Source organism: Macadamia integrifolia, chromosome 8 (genome assembly GCF_013358625.1).
Source record: "Macadamia integrifolia cultivar HAES 741 chromosome 8, SCU_Mint_v3, whole genome shotgun sequence".
In the NCBI taxonomy this organism is placed as follows: domain Eukaryota; kingdom Viridiplantae; phylum Streptophyta; class Magnoliopsida; order Proteales; family Proteaceae; genus Macadamia; species Macadamia integrifolia.
In genome coordinates this window covers 83,779-107,845 of record NC_056564.1, presented here as the reverse complement: position 1 = coordinate 107,845, position 24,067 = coordinate 83,779, and the positions used below count along the sequence as shown (strand labels likewise).

At 39.5% G+C, this 24,067-nt stretch overlaps 3 protein-coding genes across 5 annotated transcripts; 2 read left to right on the top strand and 1 right to left on the bottom strand.

Moving 5' to 3' along the window:
- The first annotated feature begins 3,067 nt into the window (after nucleotides 1–3,067).
- On the top strand, nucleotides 3,068–4,788 carry LOC122085545. The gene is made up of 2 exons (XM_042654021.1): nucleotides 3,068–4,229; nucleotides 4,318–4,788. Exons 1-2 carry the CDS (start codon nucleotides 3,152–3,154, stop codon nucleotides 4,701–4,703), a joined length of 1,464 nt encoding a protein of 487 aa, XP_042509955.1. The 5' UTR covers nucleotides 3,068–3,151; the 3' UTR covers nucleotides 4,704–4,788.
- Nucleotides 4,789–10,337: 5,549 nt separating this feature from the next.
- Nucleotides 10,338–17,558, top strand: LOC122086344 (serine/threonine-protein kinase spk-1-like). The gene is made up of 4 exons (XM_042655106.1): nucleotides 10,338–10,825; nucleotides 11,095–12,081; nucleotides 16,368–16,415; nucleotides 16,502–17,558. The coding sequence occupies exons 1-4, from the start codon at nucleotides 10,625–10,627 to the stop codon at nucleotides 16,937–16,939; spliced, it is 1,674 nt and encodes a 557-aa protein (XP_042511040.1). The 5' UTR covers nucleotides 10,338–10,624; the 3' UTR covers nucleotides 16,940–17,558.
- A 1,154-nt stretch (nucleotides 17,559–18,712) lies between these two features.
- LOC122086345 (probable phytol kinase 1, chloroplastic) lies at nucleotides 18,713–22,099 on the bottom strand. 3 transcript variants are annotated; one of them, XM_042655108.1, is made up of 6 exons: nucleotides 21,551–22,099; nucleotides 19,782–19,849; nucleotides 19,541–19,672; nucleotides 19,339–19,445; nucleotides 19,138–19,252; nucleotides 18,713–19,034 (listed from the first exon to the last, which is right to left on the bottom strand). In XM_042655108.1, the coding sequence occupies exons 1-6, from the start codon at nucleotides 21,884–21,886 to the stop codon at nucleotides 18,851–18,853; spliced, it is 942 nt and encodes a 313-aa protein (XP_042511042.1). In that variant the 5' UTR covers nucleotides 21,887–22,099; the 3' UTR covers nucleotides 18,713–18,850. The 3 variants fall into 3 exon arrangements, with proteins under 3 accessions (XP_042511042.1, XP_042511041.1, XP_042511043.1); XM_042655107.1 differs by having other exon boundaries at nucleotides 19,330–19,445; nucleotides 21,551–22,097; XM_042655109.1 differs by lacking the exon at nucleotides 19,782–19,849 and having other exon boundaries at nucleotides 19,330–19,445; nucleotides 19,541–19,677.
- Nucleotides 22,100–24,067: the final 1,968 nt, after the last annotated feature.

Here is a 24,067-nt window from a genome sequence, read left to right as displayed (position 1 = left end):
CATATCTCAAAATTGCCAGTCTTTCCCAATCCTTTGGGCTGAGATATCTTAGCCTAGGCCTTGTTTGGGCTCAGGGCAGGTCATGGGGGGCTTGATCCGCTAGGGCCAAGCTTGCACACTTAGTGTTTGTCAATTATTAATTTAAGAACTTAAAGTGTTCCTAAAAAAAAAAAAGAAAATCTATTGGTGGATCCATGTGAACCATTTGATTCCTCATATATGGATTTATATCAAGATGTAGTGGTAGTCTATACCAAAAAAAGTGGTAGTCTACAGGGAAAATCTATACTGTTGTCATTAGGGATGCCAAATTTGAGCCTGCACCGGTAGGCACGATCAACTCAGCACATTTATGGCATGACTTGGACTGGCCAATTAATAAACGTGTCGGGGTCAAACCCAACATGTTTATAAACGGGGATTCCTGGTGCAGGTAGCTAGCACATTTGTAGTCTGATTGAGCCTGACACATTTATGGCCCGACTTAGACCGACTCATTGTAGCTCTGTCGAGCCCGACACGTCCCGTTTTAATAGTACATAAAATTCCTATTTTGTCATAAATAATAAGAGACTAAGAGAGCCAAAACCACTGTTAGTTAATACGCGTTTTAAACGCGTTTGCGTTTTTTTGCCGTTTAAAACGCGTATTGCCGTATGCTTCCCAACAATGCGGGAAAAAACGGGTACGGCTGTCTAAACCGTTTTAAACACGTTTTAAACGCACGTTTAAAACGCGTATGCGTTTTATAAGGGCAAACTGGGAATTTTATCATAGTATTAAAAAAAAAAAAAAAAAAAAACCCAAAACCGAAGAATCCGTGAATCCTTCCCAAATCCCCAAATCTCTTCCCTTCGTTTTCTTCCCCAAATCCCTTCCCTTCGTTTTCTTCCCCAAATCCCTTCCAAGTTCCATACTTCCAATCTTCCATCTCTGCTTCTTTCTCACGGAGCTTTTGAAGGATCATTTGTTTACTTTCTTCGGCAAACGAGAGAAAGCGTGTCCGATACTCCGGTCATCCGGTGAATCGTGAATCCTGAACCTTCTCTAGGATCGCTTCACCGGGAGTTCTGAAATTGTGCTCCGGTGAGTCCGAACCTTCTCTAGGATCGCTTCTCTCCCTTCTTTCGTGAGTCGATTTTCCAACCTAGGGAAAACCGAGCTAAAAGAGCCATTACCTGAAGGCGGCTGCCGCGGCTCACGATTCACGATTCAATGTACCCAAAATGTCTCAAAATGTCTCTGAAGAGCCATTACCCAAAATGTCTCTGAAGAATCACGAATGTTGGCCGCAGCGGATTGACGAGTGAGCAACAGCGAGCAACAGCTGCTGAGATCGGCGTGAAGGTTTTGGCCGTCAGTCGGAAGCGGATCCATCGTTCAGCGGATCCACAGTTCCACACTCCACAGTCGGCGTGAAGGTTTTGGCCGTCGTCAGAAGCGGCATCAAAACCAGTGAGCAACAGCTGCTGAGAGCCTGAGACGAGTTGCCGTCCTCAGGAGCCGTGGTTTGAGAGGGTTGCTGTTGAGGTACGCTCTTCGAGCCCTTATTGTGACAGTAACGATCAATATTACGATCGTATCATCTATGATACTAAATATAGTTGGAATAATCACATTAATAGTTGAGATTACTAATAAGGGCGATCAACAGGCTTCATTTGTATGCAATACAATGCTACTATGATCATCTTTCTTGCTATTTTTTTGTCATCCTCATTGGTATCTTCCATTTCCATATCTTCTCCTTGATTTAGTTTGTCGTATATCCATGATGGGAAGTAAATTTGACTCGAATTGTCAGCATATGGATTCACATTCTTCCTTCTTCCTGCCATTTCCATCAGCAACATTCCAAAACTATAAACATCAGCCTTATAGGAGACACCTCCCATACTTTTGTAGAACAGTTCTGGAGCTATGTATCCTATTGTTCCCCTTGCAGCAGTGAGAGAAACAATACTATCATCTGTTGGATATAGTTTGGCAAGCCCAAAATCCGAAATTTTTGGAGTGAAATCGTCATCCAGAAGAATATTGTGAGGCTTGATATCAAAATGTAGAATTTGCATATCACAACCTTGATGGAGATATTCAATCCCGTGAGCCACTCCTAGAGCGATCTTGTACATCTTTTCCCAACTACATAAGGAAATATTTCCTCTTTGTTCTTGATTGAAGATGTACTTGTCCAATGACCCATTTGGCATGAAGTCGTACACTAGAGCCCTTTTTGATCCCTTGAAGCAAAATCCGATAAGTCGCACCACATTGACATGATGAATCCTCCCAATGGTACCAACTTCATTGATAAAGTCTTCTCCATTGCCTTTAGATGTTGCTAAGATCTTGATGGCAACAAGATTTCCACTTCGGAGCTTTCCTTTATATACAGACCCGAAACCTCCCTGATTGGGTATTATAATTCTGTTTTTCTGATTACTAATCCGATTTGGCATTTTACATCCCTTTTTTTTTTTTCATTTACTAATCTATGATTAAATTTTTTTGAAAGGAATTTACTCATCGTTCATTCGTTATACGTTAATTATTCTATTTGTTGAGATTGGAAAGGATGTTTTATTATATTATGTAGGTATTTCAAAGTTGAGCTACCTGAGCTTAAGCAAAATGGTGAGACCTAAGGATAAATTTTGGGAACATGTAGAGCAACGTGGTTTGGGCCGTTTCACATGTAACTATTGTGGACTTAATTATTCCGGGAGTGTTTCACGAGTGAAGGCTCATTTAGCTTGTCAACCTGGACATGATGTTCAAATTTGCACCCAAGTTCCTGAGCACATTCAAGCTGATGCCCTGGCAGAATTTAATTTGAGTAGATCTGCTAAGAAAAGAATGAGTGATTCTCTTGAAAGTGGAATGGGTTCCACAAGTAGCACACCGTCTATGCCTCATGTTAGGGTTGCATATCAACCCACAATGCTAGAGATGGCTGCTAAGCAAGACAAGAAATCATTGGACATGTTGGTAACTGATTTTTTTGTCAATAATAACATTTCCTTCAATGTTATTCAGACAAATTCTTTTATTGAGATGCTAAGAGGTGCATGTGCTTATGGTACAAGTTATGTTGTACCTAGTTATAGCAATCTTCGGACCAGTTTGATTCCTGAAAAAAAAAGCGAAAATCATGCAATATGTTAGCAGTATAAAGGCGACATGGGATATCACAGGTTGCACAATTATGTTTGATTCTTGGACTGACATAAAGAAGAGGTCATGGGTTAATGTGATTGCTTACTCTCCTGGGGGTGCTGTGTTTTTGAAATGTATTGAGTGCGGTATAAATAGATTAACTTCCACATTTCTTTTCAATGAAATTTCTGATGTCATTGAAAAAGTTGGACCAAAGAATGTTGTGCAATTTATTTCAAATAATGGTTCTAACTTTTGTTCTTGTGGTGATATGTTGTCTGGAAAATGGCGTCATATATATAGAATAAATTGTGCTGCTCATGGGATTAATCTGCTTTTGAAAGATATTCACAAAAAAGTTAAATGGGTGAGGGAAGTTATAGAAGATGGAAAACTTGTAGTGGATTATATTCACAGGCACACAGGTATTGTAGCATTGATGAGAAAATTCACCAACAATAGAGATATCAAGCAGCCTTGCAAGACAAGGTTTGGTACTTATTTTTTTATGCTGCAGTCTCTTATTGTTGTTGAGAATGAGCTGAGGCTTTTTGTTGCATCATCTGAGTGGAGAGCCTTTCAATTCAATAGAGCTGAAATGGCAGTGAGAACTATTGGAATAATTCAATCAGAGACATTTTGGGAGGGGGCAAAGGAAGTTGTTGCTTTCATGGAGCCACTTATTCGTATTCTTCGCCTTGTTGATTCAGATGGTTCTACTGCAGGTTACTTATATGAAGCAACAGAAAGGGCAAAAGAAACATTGAGAAAATTTGTGGAGAAGGATGGAGGGAAGTATTTAGCCATAATGGATTTGTTTCAATTTAGGTTAGAGAAGAACATTATTCATCATGTTCATCTCTTTGGTGCACTTTTGAATCCTTCTATTATGTTTGGTGGTCGACTTGATATTGATGGAACTAAATTTATGAATGCACAAGATTTTATAATGGACATCATGGTTCCTTTAGAAGATCGTGAGCAATTCATGCAAGAAGTCATTGATTATCGCATGAAAAGTCCATTGTTGTTCAATATGACAGGGCAGACAATGATGAAAACTAATCATCCAAGTAAGTGACTTAGTTAATTAGTTTATTATTGTATTTTTTTTAATTAAATATAGCATTCTTATATTTATTTACTTATGTTGATTTGTAGGGATTTGGTGGCAATTTGTTGGTAGTGCATTTCCTGTGCTTCAAAATATTGCTTGTAGAATCTTGAGTCAGCCTTGTAGTTCCTCTCCTTGTGAGCGTAATTGGAGTGCTTGGGATGCAGCACAAACAAAGAAAAGAAATAGATTAGCCCCAGAGATGCTAGAGGATTTGGTGTACATCAGGATGAACTCTATGATGAGGGAGAACTATGAAAGCCAACTCCATAAAGATTCAAGGCCTATTGATTTAGATAATCTTGGTGAATTACCTATAGTAGACTTTGAGCTTGAAATGGAGAGGCTTGAGCAGACGTACGAGGAACCTGAACCATCTGACACTGGAGCTGATGGAGGATCTACTTCATGTAATTTAATGTCTCCTCATTGATCTTTTTTTTTTTTTTATCATTGATCTTTGGACCTGTTATAATGATACTGAGTTCTTTAGACATCTTGGATGATATGGATGGATGGTTTTTTTTTTTATATATTTTGGACATGTCTTTTTTAATATGGTGTATTAAGTTTTAATTTGGAATTTACATTGGATGCTATATTTTGGATGATATATGCTTGAATGTTTGATGTTGATGTAGTTTAGAACATTAGATGCAGGTATACAGACAATAATCTCTCAAATTACATGATGATATATTGCCCTTTTTTTGGTTTCGTTTTTTTGAAAACTACACGTTTAATACTCGTACCGTTCGTTTCCGTCCGTTTGACGTTTCCTTTTTTTTTACCCTTTTTTTGACCGTACCGTTCATCGTTTTTATCCGTTTAATTGTCTATGTTTTTTTGCCGTTTCCGTTTTAACTAACAGTGGGCGTGCCTACTGAGAGTCAAACTTAAGACGTTCGAGTTTACGGCTCGTACCAAGTTTGTTGCTCACCAACTGCGTTACCCCCTTGGATTAAAACCTGAAAATGAATAACCATGTAATTTTCCTAAAATAAAGTAACAAATCCAGTAAATAACCTTTCTATTGTTTTGATTGGACTCTTTAAAGAAGAATCTCATTCCCTTTTTTTTTATTATTATAATTTTTTTATTCTTAACTTTTATCCTTTTATCATACGAGGTAAAAAAATATCTTTCCATAGTTTAATCAAAGGTTCAGATCCCATATGGTCACAGAGTTCATCTATTCACCATAAATGAAGAGAAATTGAGTTCTTTTCATTTTCTCCCTACACGGGGCACAAACATAGTAGAATGACCGTTGCAATTAAAAACCTTCTACTCATCTTTTATCATACTCCCTTTCTAGCAAATCTGTCCAAGATAGATCAATTCGGATTGGTATCAGATTGGTATCGTTTCAGACCAATACCATCCCTAATATTGATTACTAAAACCATGCTCTCATTGTAAAACTACAATGTGACAATGGAACAAGCAATTTTACTGTTGAGTTGTCCATTTTCCTAACGTCAATAATCTCCCCCTCCCCCTCCCTACACGGGAAAGCTAGAGAACAAAAAATTAGGAATTATCATAGAGCTCCAATTGGGTCAAAAACTTGAGACTAGAGCAAGGGGAGGGTGGGACTTACTTACCTATGACCAAAAACTTTAAGCAACTAAATGCCAATTTTAGAAATTGCTACAGGGTAAAGAATCAAAAATCACCACCATTCCTACATGGAAAAACTTCTCACATGAAATGACTTCATTACCTTTCTTTGAATAATACCATTCCATCACACCTTACGCATCATCTTTTGCCACCTCAGTTCCATCAAGAGAGAGAGAGAGACGGTCATCGGTCATCTGCCCCTTCCAAAATATAGGCACACTGAGCCTTCAATGTTGATCCCTTAGGATAGAGGGTCATAGAGTAGGTGTAGAAGGATGTGGGGTAGGTGATACATAATTACGAAAAGAAGTTCTAAGAGAGGGAGATATTACGATGAACCTGTCCAGAAGTGCATGATGGTTGGGTCCCAATAAGAAACTTAGACATTAGACATGCATCCCAATCTTACTAAAAAATTAAAATGTGTGAGAAAGAGATAACGCATACATAAAGTTCATCAGATTTTTTTTTTTTAAAGAAGTTCATCAGAGATTGGAGAGAAGGGAAAAAAAAATAATTGTTATCCCAATAAATTACCCTATGTCTTATCAATTTATTCTCTATCCTTTTTCACATGAAATAAATCACCATCATCCCCTGTATGAAATTATCTCGATGCTTCTATTTAATATACTTTATCTGTTGTTTCCTTAAGAACCCTTTTCGTATTATCATCATTGTCATTAACCATTAAAATAAGTAAGAGATTATGATTTTAAGTAGTCCATTGTTGGATCCGGTTCCTTATAGCCTTACAGGTAATGGTGTCAATAAGTTTGGTTCCATTATTTGTGGCTTGGTTCATGATCAATGTTTTATAACTTGGGATTGATCAAGATTAATATTGATACGATACTAATCTGACTACTTTTATTGGATCGTATCAATGGATTTACACTTGTTTTCTAATAATTTTGTTTTTTTTTTTAATTATAATTTTTCCTTAATGTCTTGCTAGTGGATCGATATTGGCCAAGATAGATATCGATTCGATCCAGCCAATACAGATTCATCTTATCCGAGCTCATGATACAACATGTACAAATCAAAACCAAATAATTTCCATCACCTCAAAATCAATATCAATTGAGTTTTATTTATTTTAAGTATAAATAATCTACTAAAACAAATAAAGTTGGTAGAAAAATTACGACTTTATGAAGATAAAATCCCACAATGTCAAATCTAATATCTTTCATCCATTTTTATACTGTAATTTCACAAAATTCAACAGAAATATGTGATAATAGGGTTTTAGTATGATTGAAGTTGATTCGAGCTATATGGATGACACTTTATTTGATTTGATTCGATGAAAAAAAGATCGTTTTAATTTTAAATCAAACTAAATGAAAATTCATTTTTCAGAAAGAAAAAAAAAACCAGAATTTATTTGATTCAATTCAATTGGATTTTGATTTCAGTTTTCAATTCTCATTATAAATTCACACCCTCACATACAAAATGTCGGGGGGATTGAGTTGGGCAATTATCTATCCATGGATCCCTTTCTAATTTCTAATAAGTAATATACGTATTCCATATTTCTATTTTCCATTGATCTACTGAGTGAACTAAAAGCTGTAGCTAATGGTTTCTGCTGCTCCTCAGTTCTGAACACAGAACACACTCACAAACCAAAAGCATTTCATTTCATTTCAAAGTGGTGTGGTCTGGGCGGCCTGCTGGTGGAATTGTCCCTTTCAGTCTTTTGATTATTTGAATTTTTTTGGGTAGATTTGTTTATTTTATTATTAAATTTTTTTTTTTAATAGATAATAACCCGAAGGCTCTCCTCACTCATCAATTTGACTATAGATATAGGGAAAATTACTTGATTACTCACTTTTGAGTTTCCTTTTACAAAAATACCCAACTTATGTTTCAGTTAACAAAATCACACAAAATTAGGTTTGGGTTTACCAAAATACCCAAAACAGTGCCCTACCTCACCATATATGGTTCTTTTGACATTTTTACCCCTCATCTACTTTTTCTTCCTCCTCCCCTCTCCCATTGACCACATGAGCATCTCTCCCCTGTTCTCCCCTGTTCCTCACCTCATCCTCCACACCCATCCATTGAGCACCTTTGTAGCCTTAGCCCCAAGTACCTGATATGCCACTGATCTTCCTTTAGGAAAAAACAAAAAAAATCAAATGTATAACCCTATTTTCTGGTCACATTAACTTCAATGCATGCCAATGGTCGTGGTTGGTTGTTCAAGCGGACGCAATCACACTGTGCACAGGGAGAAAAAAGCTCAAGAACAACAACTCTTGCTGAAATTGAGATAGGAAGCGAGGAACGGAGATTCACGAATGTAATTAATTTGATTCCTCAGAACCCGTCGAACCCAAATCTCCCTACACCGTCGAACTTCTCCCCTCCTATGGAAATCTCACAAATTTCATCACCTAAGCTTCCATTGACTCAAGGTGGTTATGTTGTTGCAGCAGGTGCCGTTCAATCCCTATTAACCCCATCACAATGAGAAGATTATGTGCCCCTAGATTACTAGCAGAAACGCCAACAACAAACAAAACTACAATTACAACAGTAGAATCTGGTTTCCCTTTCAGATTTTCAAATCCAGCAATATGTAGAGATTAACTTCGATGTCATGGATGAATCAGATCCAACAGCAACAACAACAACTTGGTGTGGCTGCTAGTGGGATGGGACCACAAGTGGGTAGACGAATTTTGATGGTTCTCACCTTCAACAGCAGCAGCATCAGATGGATTAATGGCAGGTTTGGGCAGGGCTCTCATGAAGCCGCACACCAAGCTTTTTAGGCTCTGGTGGTGGAATCGATAGAGATGGTGTTGTCGATGGCGGAGGAGGATTTTTTTTCCTGTTAACAGCGGCATCACACCGTCGCCGTTGAGGTCGAATGCCTGTATGATGCTCTTGCAATCTTCATTGGACATTTTGTTTCCAAGGCGACTGAAGATCCTCTGCAAGCCCTCTATTGTAACGGACCCACAACCCTTCACTACGAACATATCAAACCCTCTTTTCAGATCATCATTCCCACCTTCACGTTCCATCAACTTCACAAAATCGTCAAAATCTAGTGTCAAATTGTCGCCGCCTGCTGCATCCAGTTCATTGATCACACATTGAGCCTCCTTAGGTGACATGAACTCTCCTATGGAGGCAAAGTAGGATCTGAGTTTGAAGCCTTCGATCTTTCCGTTGCCATTAGTGTCCAAACGACAAAACCCAGCTCCTCTTCCTCTGTTCGTCCTTCACACTCAACTCAGCAGCGCCGTACTATCGGCGACGGTGTGATGCCATACCGTTTGTACGGGAGAGGAACTTGCAGCTGGTGAATGGGAGAGGAAGAAGAAGTAGATGAGGGGTAAAAATGTCAAAAGAACCATATATGGTGAGGTAGGGCACTGTTTTGGGTATTTTGGTAAACCCAAACCTAATTTTGTGTGATTTTGTTAACTGAAACATAAGTTGGGTATTTTTGTAAAGGGAAACTCAAAAGTGAGTAATCAAGTAATTTTCCCATAGATATATATATATATATATATGTGGGAAAAGGACAGGTATGCTAGCGTAGTACCTAGGAATTAGAAATGCTAGCGGCATTTTGACCGTAGGATTTGATCAACATGAATTGAACCGTTGGATGGAGAGAAGATAAACAAATTTTCAATGCACGGTTGCAACTCCTTTACTCTCTCTCTCTCTCTCTCTCTCTCTCTCTCTCTCCTCGTCGGAAAAATCATTCATTCACCGGATCCAGCCGGAGAAAGCAAAGTAGTTGGCACCACCGTTGTTGATGGACCGCTGCCGCTACTGGAGCCGCAGCCATAGCCGCAGCCGTTGCCGAAGTCGAAGAAAGCTCAGAGGGAGGGGGAGAGAGAGAGAGGAACAGCAAAAACCAGAAAAAAAGAAGAAGAAGAAGAAGAATAATTGAGCTCAACTTGGGCCTGTTCGGTGCTGAAACTCACACCGAATGCTGCCGCTGCCGACTTGTTCGGTGCTCCTTTCTCTCTCTCTTTCGCTTCTCTCACCAAAGGGCCAAAGGAAACGGGATCTGCCGTAGTCGCAGCCGCTGTCGAGGTCGAAAAAAGCTCAGAGGGAGGGGGAGAGAGAGAGGAATAGTAAAAACCAGAAAAAGAAGAAGAAGAAGAAGAGAACTGAGCTCAACATGGTAGGGGGAGAGAGGGAGTAACAGAAAAAACCAAAAAAAAAAAAAAAAGAGAGTGCAACTGCTACCGAAGTCGGAGCTAGTGAGAAAAAGGGAAGAAAGACCATGGAGCAACAGTATTGAGCAAGTTTTGTACGACAAAAATTACAAACGGATGAGATCTTTTATCTTTCATCTGACGGCCACTATTCGCTAGCATACCTATTCCTCTCCATATATATATATATATATCCCATATATTTTTTTTTCATTGTTTTCCCGACCCTTTTCCTTGAGACCTGAGTTGAGTTGAGTGAGTTTTTCTACCAAAAAATAGGAAGAAAAAAAAAAAAGAAGGAAAAGTTGAGTGAGTTTTGGTTCCCTCCTCTCGTACTCCTCTACGGTACCTGAAGAACCCTAACCTTTTCTTTCCATTTCTTCCTCTTTTGAAGAGAAAACATCTGACTGGAGAGATAAGGTCTAATCTTATCGTTCCACACATCAAAATCATATTTGTTCTTCCTACTTTTCTTGGTACAAACTCATCCCCCACCCGCTTTTTGCTGTGTGTTTCTCCAATGGGGGACAACCAGAAGGAGGATCGCAGTGAGAGCAGTGAATTCACATCGGAGGACGAAGGGACGGAGGATTACAGGCGAGGAGGTTATCATGCGGTGCGAATTGGTGATACATTCAAGGGCGGCCGCTACGTCGTACAGAGCAAGCTCGGCTGGGGCCATTTCTCCACCGTCTGGCTCGCTTGGGATACTCACAACTCTGTATGCCTTCCGAAACCCCTCCACCAAATTCTTTTTCATCTCTCTCTCTCGTTGTTGTTGTTGTTGTGGTTGTTATTATTATTCATTCTGTAACCGGCACTGGTTCCGTTTCCCTTATGGGTTATTCTTATTTATCTTCTTTGATTAATAATGAAACACGTAGTGACATAGGGAAATCCTTTCCTTAATTATCCATCTGTCTTTATTGTTGCATTGAATTCTGTATTGAGATTTTCTTCGTTTTCCTACGATTTCTGTTTCAACGGTAGCGACATGTTGCTCTCAAAGTACAAAAGAGCGCTCAGCACTATACTGAGGCAGCGATGGATGAGATAACAATCCTCAAACAGATCGCCGAGGGGGATCCTGATGACAACAAGTGCGTCGTCAAGCTTTTGGATCATTTCAAGCACTCTGGACCTAATGGGCAGCATGTTTGTATGGTTTTTGAGTATCTGGGTGATAATCTTTTGACCCTTATTAAGTACACTGACTACCGCGGGGTGCCTCTCCATGTGGTTAAGGAAATCTGTTTCCACATTTTGGTGGGTTTGGATTACTTGCATCGCCAACTTTCTATTATACACACCGACCTGAAGCCTGAAAACATCCTGCTTTTGTCCACGATAGACCCAGCAAAAGACCCCAGAAAATCAGGTGCTCCTCTCATCCTTCCCTCTACCAAGGATAAATCCGTCTTTGAGTCTGGGGCTGCCAAGGATATTAAGAACTCCAATGGCGATTTGACAAAGAGCCAGAAGAAGAAGATCCGCCGGAAGGCTAAACGGGCAGCTCAAGGTTGCATGGGGCAGGAAGCTGCTGAGGAATCCGAACTGGAGTCCAAAATTGCAGGTGCAGAAGCAACAACCCCTGATGCAAAAGTAAATGCCCATCTCTTGGAAGACCATTCAGCAACTTCTGTATTCAAAGATAAATCATTGAGTGCTGCTGATGCATTAAAGGATTTTAGTAAAGAAAGTCAGGTATGCAAGAGAGGGAGCCGCTCCACAAGGCAGAAACTGTTAGCATCTGTTGACCTTAAGTGCAAATTGGTTGATTTTGGAAATGCCTGTTGGACATATAAACAGTTTACCAGTGATATCCAGACAAGGCAGTATCGGTGCCCTGAGGTTCTCCTTGGTTCCAAGTACTCTACTCCGGCGGATCTCTGGTCATTTGCTTGCATATGCTTTGAGCTTGCAACTGGCGATGTTCTCTTTGATCCTCACAGTGGTGACAACTTTGATAGGGATGAGGTATGGATAAATTTTTGCGTCTTTGAAACTCTGGTCATTTTACCATGCCATTTTCTGACATATGCTGTTAGAGGGCTTTTTATTTTAGAGAAATTCCTTAAAATGCTTCCTGAAAAACTATTGAAGGAGATTTTCATATTATTTTCCTGGTTCATGGGCTATGATAAGTCACTATGTGTGTAGAATTTCAAGACACCGAGCCAACTGTAGGAAGCACTCAAGTTTCTCTTTATCTATTGGAAAAATTGTTTCTACTGGTACATTTTCAATTTAACTTGAGAGATTCTATAACTAATGAGGTCTGTCTCTTGGTGGCCTGTTGTTTAAGTTGTGTGACCATTTTCCATTAAATCCCAAAAGCCATTACAGTCCACTTCTATGTCTTATGGATGGTCATGGATACAGTACTTCCTGATTTGTGATTGGTTGCCCCTAAGCCACAATTGAAAATGTGGATAGAATAGGGGTTTGGTTTCTTAAACTAACAGAATACATACCTTGCTGGGGAATGGCTACAGTATAAGATTGAAGGAGCTGGAGAGGGAATTGTGAAATGATTAACATTTTGTTTCAGAAGTACTTAATATTTTTACTATATAGGAGAGGGTGTCAGTTGCCATGTAGTCTTGCTAGGGAATGGCTATATGAAATCAACCAAGCAACATGGGCTGAATAAACTGACCTGATTAAAGCTGGAAGAAATGATGGAATCATAGAACGGTATTGGAGAATTCCCCTGTAGACTTTGGGAAGAAAATAGAGATCGTAGCATGTATGTTGCTATCCAGCCTCTTAGATATACTCACTGAGTACCCTCTTAATGATAAATTAATAGCAACTATGTCCGTGTCTGGCAAAGACTCATCTATGATGCATTTGGGAGGAGTGGAGCAATCAAATCATCTAGGATGAGGTCAATCCATGGGAAGGTTACGTAATCAATTGCAGTTATGGCAAAAAATTGTGTTCGTGGACTCTTAGCGAACAACTTCCATGGGATTCTTGTTGCAGGCACAACTCGAAATCCTGCAACCAACACTACTACAAAATGAAAATTGCAAATATCCTGTATGAAAGGGATCTCCTTAAATTCAATGGAACTTGCAAAAAATCTCTTCATTGCAAAAATTCTGATTCACTCATTGTAACATACTAATAAAACTGAACTCCTTGAACAATCAGAGCTAAGAGTCTTTGTTGGATACTTGGATATGGTCCATGACCTCCAATCTAAGGAACCTTGTTCCTCTCATGCTTGCCAGTGGGAAGTTGGTGGTCCCATCCTCCTGAGACACCAACTATATGAAACTCAATTTTGATGAGTGATCCTGGGGAAATATGGGAAATTTAGGTGTTGGATAGAGCATTTTGGGATTACTTTTTTGAAGGTGTGGTTTGGCACTTTCAGGCTGTATTTAGATTTATGATCCTGTTTGCACATATTATGGCATTTCTAGCCTTCCAGGGTGAGTCTGGAGAAGAACAAGCCCCTTTAGAAAACCCAAATCAGATAAATGGAATTCTTGGCCATGGGTCTTGGGCCTTCTGGCATAGTCAACCTCCCTTCAGGCATTAAATAAATTGGGAATCACAGATATCCTCTTTGAATTTAGTTTTATTTTTGAAATTATTTCCCCCATTATGTAGCATTTTAGTATATTCAGCTCATTTCTGTTTTCTAGTTTCAGTATGGGTTTGGATGTAGGGCTGATTAGACGTCAATCCATATTGTTGTATATCTGTAATTTGTGGTACCAACTTTTGAATTTGAGTTAAAGGTTGTTATAGGTCAGGTGGTGGGAGTTTTTGGTGCAGAAAGCAGGGTAGGTGGTTAAGCTTCTTGAGCTATAACTTCCGATGGATTTTGAATCCAATAAAAAAGACATGAATTTTGTATGAGACTGGTGACAGAGGGCGATTTCATGTGCTGCCGAACAGGATGCAGGGGGAATTAGTATGGGGTGTTAAAGAATATTTTGTGATTGAGGGTTTTTTTCTCAATACATTGATTGTGGTTAGTTATTAAAAATAGTTGATAGTGTGCTTGAATTTAAAGGCTTATAAAGGAAGGATTAGTTGCTGGAATGGTTTGTTTTGCAGTGGGTTGAAGTTGCAGAACGAAACCAATAAAATCAAGAAGGAAGAAAATATTAGAAGGGTTTTAAAAAAAATAGTATTTATCAACATAATCACTCTTAAATATTGCTGGGAATCACTTTTGGAGAAAATAGCACCACAGAAGCAAAGTATATAGTGGAGTATTCTCTGATTTTTATTAACTAAAGAGAAAACTTCGGTAAAATGTATGTATTGGCCATGCGTGTTGAATCTCCTACTACAAGCACTCTTGAACTCTTAACAGAGTTCAAATTGAACTTTGTATATATTGGCCATGTCCATTGCATCTCCTACTACTGCAGAATGGGTATCCATAGATCCCAACACCTACTGGGATGAACCCCCGATGCAGGTAGCTTTACAAAACCTTCATGCAATGAGCCCAAATAGATCTTTAAAAAAAAAAACTGGGGGCTTGCCCACCATGAAAAAAACCAGGGTTTGACTGTCAAACCTGTTAGTACGTAAGATTGTAATTCTTTAATTTCTGTCAAAACAGCGTGCCATGAATAACGTGGACTGCTTATTCTCTTATTATATTATGTCTGTACTTAATTCTAGTTGTGGATGGTCATTTTCCATCTGGATATTCTTTATGGATTTTGTTAGAATTTCCTGATTTCAGTGATACTTTGTTAGCTTGAAGTGGTTCCTACCGCGTGACGGCATGTTGACATGTTGATTTGTTATTTGGTAACCATTTTTAAGGGTGAAAATCAACCTATGGTCAAATGATGGTGAAGGCTAATGTTCACAGATTTTGGAGACCACCAGATGGTGACACATGGAAAAAAATCCATGTAGATGGATCCCCACGCAACTTCAGGCAGCCAGTTCCCCATTGCCCATTTATTTATGTTTTATTCTGTTATTTGATGGCTATCAACACAATTTGATTAGAAGCAGATGGAAAGTACACAAGGAACCTTAAAAAATAATAGAATTCCAATGATGAACAATGCTAGAAGCCTATAAATATTGGAAAATATCTACAAAATTTCCATGCATTCCCTTGGTGGATTGGTTGGCTGATATGGTATAATATTGAACGGGATTTTAGTGATGTGACCAAGTTTTTGGGATTTTTAGCAATTTGCATCCACCGCCACCTCCACACACTTTGTACACATGGTATTAGACATTGATCCCTTCTCTCAGAGTTCCTCCTTCCAGTGGGTCCTGAATAAGTGTCATGGTAGACTTTCATGTCTCAGAATAGTTTACAACCCTCAATTTTATTTTGGAGTTCTGTGCCCCCTTAATTTCGATCCTGTTTCCTGTACTGGTTAAGACTTATCTCGAAATTACTGAGGTCAGCATTTATTTCTATCAGTAACTGGAAGTTATTGAAAACAGGGTCAAGTACATAGACTGCGAATACATATTGTAGATAACAATAATAGCAGCAACAACACTATGTAAAGTGTTGACCTAGTTTTTATCAATTTGGAGTTCAGCAATTTGTGTCTTGTCGGTAAGCATTTTCCTAGATAGAGAATAGGTGTGAACGACTGTAAAATGGAGGAGATCAAGGGTTTCCTACTTGAATGCCAAATTTTCAATGTCATTGCCATCTTGCCCACTTCCTGGCTACTATATAAGTGTTGACCTAGGCCCTTGTGCTGGGGCTTGGCTGCCAAACAGCCCAAACCATACATGAGCTGCCTCGTACAGCTCTTCCTAAGAACTTGATTTTTCTTTTTTTGTTGTTGTGTGGGGGATATACAGTGGTGTAGCCCTTAACAGCTTGAGCTTTTGGGGGAAGCTGTTGTGATATTTTATCAGAGCCAGGAGGTCAGATGTTTGATTCCTCGTCAAGTGTTAGGGGTTTGTTATGTGTTGATGTGCCCCAATGCATTGTGCGCCCTTGGTGTCACTTGCAGAGCATGTGTTTGTGTGTGTGAGAGAGAGTGGGACTGCATGTGTGGGTGGTGGTGTCGTGTGTTGATATCCATCGTTGTAGCCCTTAACAGGTTGAGGTATTGGGATAAGCGGTTGTAACATCTTTTGTTGGTGCTGAAAGAATTGAAGTTTTGGGCTGGGAAATTCTTTTTCTTTTTTCCCTTTAAACTACACATTTAAGTTCATCTTGTATCAAAAACATAACTGCTGAAGTCTTCTGTTCGTGCTTAAAATCAAGCTTGACTATCTTTAACCTTCTTGTGTAGGATCACTTGGCTCTAATGATGGAACTACTTGGAATGATGCCACGCAAGGTAAATGCATCAGTTTTACAGAACCGAATGTTGTAGTTCTAAATGCCTGTTTTAACTTCATGTTGATCCACATTTTTTGTTTTCAGATTGCATTAAGTGGTCGGTATTCTCGGGATTTCTTCAACAGGTATGGGGACTTGAGGCACATCCGTCGCTTGCGTTTCTGGCCTCTTAGTAAAGTGCTTGTAGAGAAATACGAATTCAGAGAGCAAGATGCAAATGATATGGCTGATTTCCTTGTCCCGATACTGGATTTTGTCCCTGAGAAACGGCCAACGGCTGCTCAATGCCTTCTTCATCCATGGATTAGTGCAGGCCCTTGGCTTCTTGACCCTTCCGTTCCTTCTTCTCAAAATCAGGTTTTAGATGGTGATATTTCTGAGAGGATGAGGAGAGAGGATGATGAAAGGGAGGCAATGGAGGTGGGTGTGGGAAACATTGCGATTGATGTAGTTCTTAAGCAGGTTAAAGATCCTCAACCCAGTGGTAAACCCACCAAGGCTGCTGTTCATTCTTCTAGGTAATGTTTTGGTGCTATGTTTTCTTGATAGAACTCTTGCACAGCTTTTATCCACAAGAATTTGGGGTTTAGTGTGGGATGATCACTACGCCTATAGCTTTTGGATCCATTGATGATTCAATGGATGGTGGGTGGGTGTGACCTGGAAACTGTTTGTTCCACTGCAGCTGAAGATAAGGGGTCTCATCATTCTCTACGATTTTCCAAGATTTTCCCTATAATCTCTGCCATCTCCTTCCCTCCATGTACTACAGGTCAGCTTAGGCACTAGTGGTAAACTCCACTACCTTGTTAAACATATTTGTCGTGGAGGGATTTATCATTCATGTATAACATTTACACTACAGGAAAAAATGGATTTTTTTTTGTGGGGGGGGGGGGGGGGGTGTGAAATGGGAATTTCCATAGTACCATTTTCACATTGTGCTAGTTAGTGCAAAGCGCTTTTACTCCTTCGACAATAAACAGCCAGGCAGCAAGCGTTTGTGTGATTCTTTGCCCAATTATTGACCTGCTTTATGGAAGCTTGAAAACTTAAATCTGGTATTTGTAATGTTTTTGGTGAGTACTAATCTTACCTGTGATAGATTAATGATGAAGTGCGTTCTCATTGATAATGGTCATATGTGTTGTTTAACTTTGTGGTTGTCTATGCGCATGAGAATGTTTCTTGGTCAAAAGACTGATTGCACTTTAGTCCTCCTTGTGGAATTGTGATTATACCTCGCAGTTTAATGATGAAAAGGAAATAAGGAATGCTTCTCTAAGGCAGAGTCACAGACTATATTGAATGCTTTTTTCAGTTGTTGATGGGGGCTGCCCTTTAGTCCACAGTCGAGGGGTTATCTGTATGGTGAACCTGTAGTCATCTATTGACCGGCTGGTGAGGGGTGGGCAGGTCGAAATGCCATCTCCAGTCTTTGGGCGAGTGGGTTGGGCTGCGTAGCCTTATTCATAAGCATCATATTCTCTATTCTCTTATGAGCTTCCACTGTTAAAAGAGTTAAAAGAAACATTCCTTTTGGCCTTGAACCCAAAGAACAAATGACAAATCACGGAAGCCAAAGTGCCTTCCTTACCTTTGAAGACGAATAAAAATAGGATTTCTTTCCCTACCTCTTGCACTCTCCAGGTCGCGATCCTTGTTTCTGTAAGGTCCATGTAGCCACGTTGATGGAGGAATAAGGTGTCAGATTGGGGTCTGTTCCAGCTGATCCAGCCAGCCAAGTTATTTCCACCTTTTTGTGGATCTTTTACTGGTCACCAACATAGCAGACAGCAGACAGATGTGGCACTGTGGTTAGCAATTCATGGCGCAAACATACAATCAAGGAACGAGCAACATAGGTTTCATCCTGTGCTATCTCCAACGTAACTCACCATGTCTCCATCAGACTCCATGTGTTGGTTGTTTTGCATTTTAATTTCAAGATGCAAACTAGGCTTTTTCCCAGAGTTCTCTCACATTCCATCTGACAGATTTTACTTAATTTTGGATGGTGCAGGCAAAGGGGTTTTATCCAATTTAAGAGGAGAACGTGCAATTAAGAGTTAAAGAGGAGTGCTATTTAAATCTGGTATTTGGATCGAAGTTGAAGGGGACCTTATCACCTCATGGCCTCCTGTGGAAGGTATTACCATTCTCAGTTTCTCTCTCTCGCTCTCTCAAATATTGGAGATCTGTTAATCCATTCTTAAAAATATACTGGTAGCAAAATTCTCAAATTCACATGCGTGTGATACATACATAGAGACTGTTGTGCTAGTGTGACTGGAGTTTCCTCAGAACACTTTCGTCTTGACGATTCTAATGGTATTTCCAAAGCACACCAATATTCTGCTTCAATACAAAACAGGATTTTGTTAAAAAGCTGGGGATACCAGCTGATAACGGGAACTCAATGTGAGGAAGACATTAACTGAAAAGCAGAAATGCCATTAACATGCTTGATAAAGGAACAGATATGTTATCATCAACGACTTTGGTTGTTGGAAGGGATTCCACAACTGTAGCACCTAACGAGATTAAAGCTACTCTTTCAACTGTCCATGACCAATCCAACTGAAAGTACCCCAGACCAGAAAAGTAGTATAGCATCCTGCAACAAGAGACAGAATTCCATGCAAGAAAAACAGCTATTAGAAAATCCAAAGCCATTTGTACACATTTTAGTTCAATGGGATTGGAGGCACAAAACCTACCCTACAGAAATCAAGAACCCAGATAGAAACATAGAGATGCTCCCAACCCAACTCTTGTTCATATTATATGGAATTTTTAGTGCGCCAAATCTTCTCCCCATAATATCAGCAAACCCTGTTTGACACAATTTTGAAAGACCATAAGAGTTGAAGGGCCCCAATTGGAGAATTTGGACCAAGGAGAGTTTTTACCATCCCCACCACACATCATAGCTAATACAATCACTCCAACTGGGGAATCACGCCAGAAGATGACCGCGCAACAAATCAAAATCAAAACATAGTAAAGGGGACCTCTAAGCAATTCCCTGCAAATGCGAATACAGACTACTTTACAAAAAAATTCACGCAATCAGGAAGCAGATATTGAAGAGGAGTTGAAGATTGTAAGTGGAGAAATTACTCTGGGTTTCCTTCTCGAGTAACAGATTTTATGAGACCTTCGTCAGTGGCCAGAGAAAGGCCATGGATGATTAGCCTTATGCAATTGATAAGAGGAACCAAAGCAGCAAAATATCGAGCTTCTGGTGAGGTGCTATCCTAGGATTGAGGTGATTAAATCAATTTAAGTGTTACACATGCATATATGCACAAAGGTGACCTTGTAAACAAGAAGATAATTTAAAGCAATCAGAAGACAGTACCTGAACAGGGGCCAGGAAAACATGAAAAGAAACCCCGACAATATATGGACTAGTTTTCTGCTCAAACTCTGTTCTAAAGAGGAGGAAAATAATATCCGTTAAAATGTAATGGTCAAATTGATAGAGATGTGCCAAGCTGAGAGAGAACAGACTTTCTGATTCAATTCAACATCATCAATTACAAAGTCCATATTTTTCTGTATCACAAGTTGTTAAATCACATATTCAATCACTGTCCAATAGGCTCAGGATCATGCATTTCAGTCACGGTACAGAGTCATGGAATTATGACTATTATGACTCAGCTACTTTCCAGAATATAACAGAACCAGACACAGTTGAATTACCAGTTATTTTTTATTCCCCCTCTGTTGCACTTCAAAAATGTGCCACATTGAGCTTCAGGGTAGTGTTGAACTATTTTCAGGTGAATTTTGGTTAAAAATAGGAGTTGTGTGCTGTTATTCTAAATTGCCTTTAGCTTTCATACAATAAAGTAGTCGTAGCAATTTTCTAGTTAGTGATGTAGGATCTAATTACAGTTACAGAGGTCCAGCTGCATCAGAGTACCACCATGTTGTGAGTGACAAGAGTTCTGCTACCAATGGGCCCCTCCTTCCCAGGGCATGGATGGATTCCAGGAACAGTGTTCTTGCCATCAAAACCAAAAAAAAATAAAAAATGTTTCTTTTGGGTGAAACATATTTGAGATCTAAGAGATTTGGAATATGAGATCTTCATTTATCCATGTCATTGAGAGGTAGAAGATTATCAAAGTTCATCCTCTGGACACAGGATATATGGATTGGCTGGTTGGGTGGTCAAAGGATGCCAGCAAGGTGGTGATATCATTGGATTATCATGGTCAAAGGTCCAAGAAGAGAGCTTACACTAGAAGAATGAAGTGCTAATAAAGCGTCATAGCTAAGAGAAGAGAAACAGGTCAATTTTATTTCTTTTAGCAGGCCAAGCTAGAATGGGTGAAGATGGCTGTGTGTGTGCGTGGGGGGAGAGGGGGGGGGGGGGGAGGGGTTCATAGTAACATGGAAAATACAGCTCGTAGACCTCAAGAAATATGTGATTTGATTTCTTTTAGTATAATTCAACAGCAGATAGAAACATGCCAAGCAAGAATGGTGAAGATGACTGTAGGTAGTTCAAATTAACATTGAAAATATAGACCTCAAGATATATGCGATCTGTTGATATGATCCTCAGCAAGGGCTTGCAGAGGAAGCCAATGACATTCACCCAGGGTCTATGGCCACCATTAAAATCCAGAAGTTGGGATTTGGTAGGATAGCAAGGAGAAGTTCTGCCAAACACTTATTGTAACATAAGGAGCAGAGTTTCAGACACTCAATACTGGAAATGATAGATGTATCAAGAGCAGAGTTCATACTCCTCTTTCAGCCTCAGGCTGGGTGAATGAAATGGTAAAACTCTCCCAGCAAAAAGATAAGCTTTTACATTTTGGTTCAGTGTATCTCTACCTTAGGGTTTAAAACATGTAGTGAAATCATGAACTGTCACACTCCACCTAAAGGAAGATTTGGAATATTTTGAAGTTAATTACACAATCAATGTGAGATAAATTATCATAAAAAGTCCTCCTTTTTAAAGGGGAAAATGCCACACCTATTGGATTATTTTCCATTTACACTCGATGTGAGGTAATGACTAATCATAAAAATTTCTCCCTTATTTTCCTTGCAACCAGACAGCCTAGAGAGAGAGAGATTGCCCGATCAGGGGGAAAAATGCCGGACCTGTTGGATAATGTTCCGTTTGGTGAGTTTGTCGAACCCGAGAACGAGAGAATAAGCGCCTGCCAAGGCGAGCGCCGTGGCTCCTATATCCTGCAAAAGTAAGCCGTGATGCTCATGGAAAGGGCGAGGAATTGCAGAGGGAGGCCTAAAGCCGGAGGAGCCGGCTAAATCTTTAATGCTACTAGTGGTAGTAGCCCACCATGCTTGCTTCAGAAGACAGGGGAAAGCAGGTGAGACCTTGGGTACGGCGACTCCATGGCGACCAACGCTACAGATTCTCGAGCGTCTGAGAGAAGGTGTGATGCATAAAATCCCACACGCCACGACAACCCCCATACCTGTCTTGAGGCCTTACACACTGATTGATAACAGCTGCCGCTTCTCCCTCTCCCCCTCCTTTCTCGGATTCTCCCCACCCCTCCTCCTCTTTAAACTTTCAAGTTTTCAGCTTCAGGGTCTCCCTCCCTCCCTCTATCACAGCTTCATGGCAGCTCGATCGAGTTAGGTAACCTACATTTTGATTTTTCAAGCGATCATTTTTTATCGAATAATCCATTAAGCTCTCATTAATCGTTAGAACTAAATCAATCCTACCTGTTTTTCTATGGACCGAAGGATAACCATCTTTTTCACCCTGAAAAGGACAATAAAAAAAAGAGAGAGAGAGAGAGAGATAACCATTTTAAGATGTGTGGTGAGGGAACTCTTTGACTTGTCAATGTCAGATCAGAATCTCAGTACCAAACCTTACTCCTCTGGAATGACACAAATGCCCCCGAGATGCTCATCAAACTGTTGAAAAACTCCCCCGTGGTAGTCCTTCGGGGACTTCTCAAATGTCCGAACCGATCCTTATAAACATACGGATAAAAATCGTTTGCAATTCCTTATCCTTGCAATACCATGCAATACCCCCTTCAGATTGTGATACGTGGATAAAGTGATTTGAACGGCTCAGATTAATCCTACATTGATCCAACTTTAACTCACTGGTTTGGAGTTGGATCAATATAGGATTAATTTGAGTCGTTCAAACCATTTTGTCCACGTGTCACCCTTTCAAGGGGTATTGTACAGAATTGTACAAGATTAGAATTGCAGATGATTTTTATCCTAAACATACTCCAGGGCAATGGAGCAATGGACAATCAACGGGGAAACCGCGACACCAAAAGAGAAAAAGAAATCCTCCATTTTATCCTTTTTTTTTTTTAATTTAATTTTCTCGGAAGATGGGATAGGCATACCGTCTGCTTTTGTAAACGTTGTCGATAGAGTTTTCTTAGTTAGGAAGTCGGTCATAGTATTAATCTCCCTCATAATACTATAGTGAACATTTGTTTTTTTATAAGGGAATATATTGGAATTGACACTCAAGATCAAAATAGGTAGAGAAGTGTAAAATGTCCTCCATCGTTGTTGGATCTGTTAATGGGAAATAAGGGATTGCTTGTGTGACACAGGAACAAAGCTCTTTACATTTCATCTTACCATAAGCTGATCATAAGTTTCTATAAGTGCCTCTTTACTATCGCCTCATCTGGCAAAGGAGAACTGAAATTTGCACGTCTGTCGATTATGGATTGTAGGTAAAAGGTATCAAAATACGTTGTAAAAGTGCCTCTAGCAATTCACTGCTTTTCTTTATTTTTTTAGTCTATATATCTAATTATGCGTCCCGTGGGACTTTTTTTCACTTGGTAGGAGAACAGGGCCGTGACAAGGCACAAGGTGAGACGGAAAACTGCATTACGAGACATTGACTTCAAATAAAGAGTTGGGGGAAAAGGTGTGTCTTATGGCACGAATTAGGGGGTCAAAAAAGTTTGATCAACCTGAACCCACCCTATTCCGCCTTACGCCCGAATAGGATCTAGGCTGAGATTTCAATTCATTGTGTAGGTTAGGATTGAGAATTTCAGGCATGAGGTCGGGTTGGGTTGGGCCTGAGTTGAGGTCTCAATCCAACTAAATCCGACTTAGCTCAACCCAATCTTGTACATTAAGTACATCATAATATATATATATGTTAACAATTATAAAAGGATACTTATAGGAAAAATGTCTCCAAAAAATATTTTGTTTGCCTTTCCAATGTATCAAGATCAAACAATCAAATATAACTAGTAGTAGTCACAAAAAAAGAAAAAAAAGAAGCAATAGTACTGGACTGAGCTGGTCTAATTAGGCTAAGTCCAATCCAATCAAGGTCTATTGGTGCTGGATTACAATGAGCTAAGCCTGATAGGATTGGGCCTAAGCTGAGAGATCTCAACCCGATCTAGGGCTAGGCTGGGCTAGGGTAAAAAAACCCCTAGCCCAACCTTGCCCATTGACACCTCTTACTCCAATTATAAAAAATTGAAATCAAAATACTGGATAATAATTGTCATATTAATAAAAAAATTTAATTTCAAAATCTACTTTAAGAATGGTAAAGTTTTCTTATGTTGTAAAGAAAACAAAAAATTACCTTGCCCTTAAAAAAGCACAAGAATTTTTTTTTTCTCTCTCTCT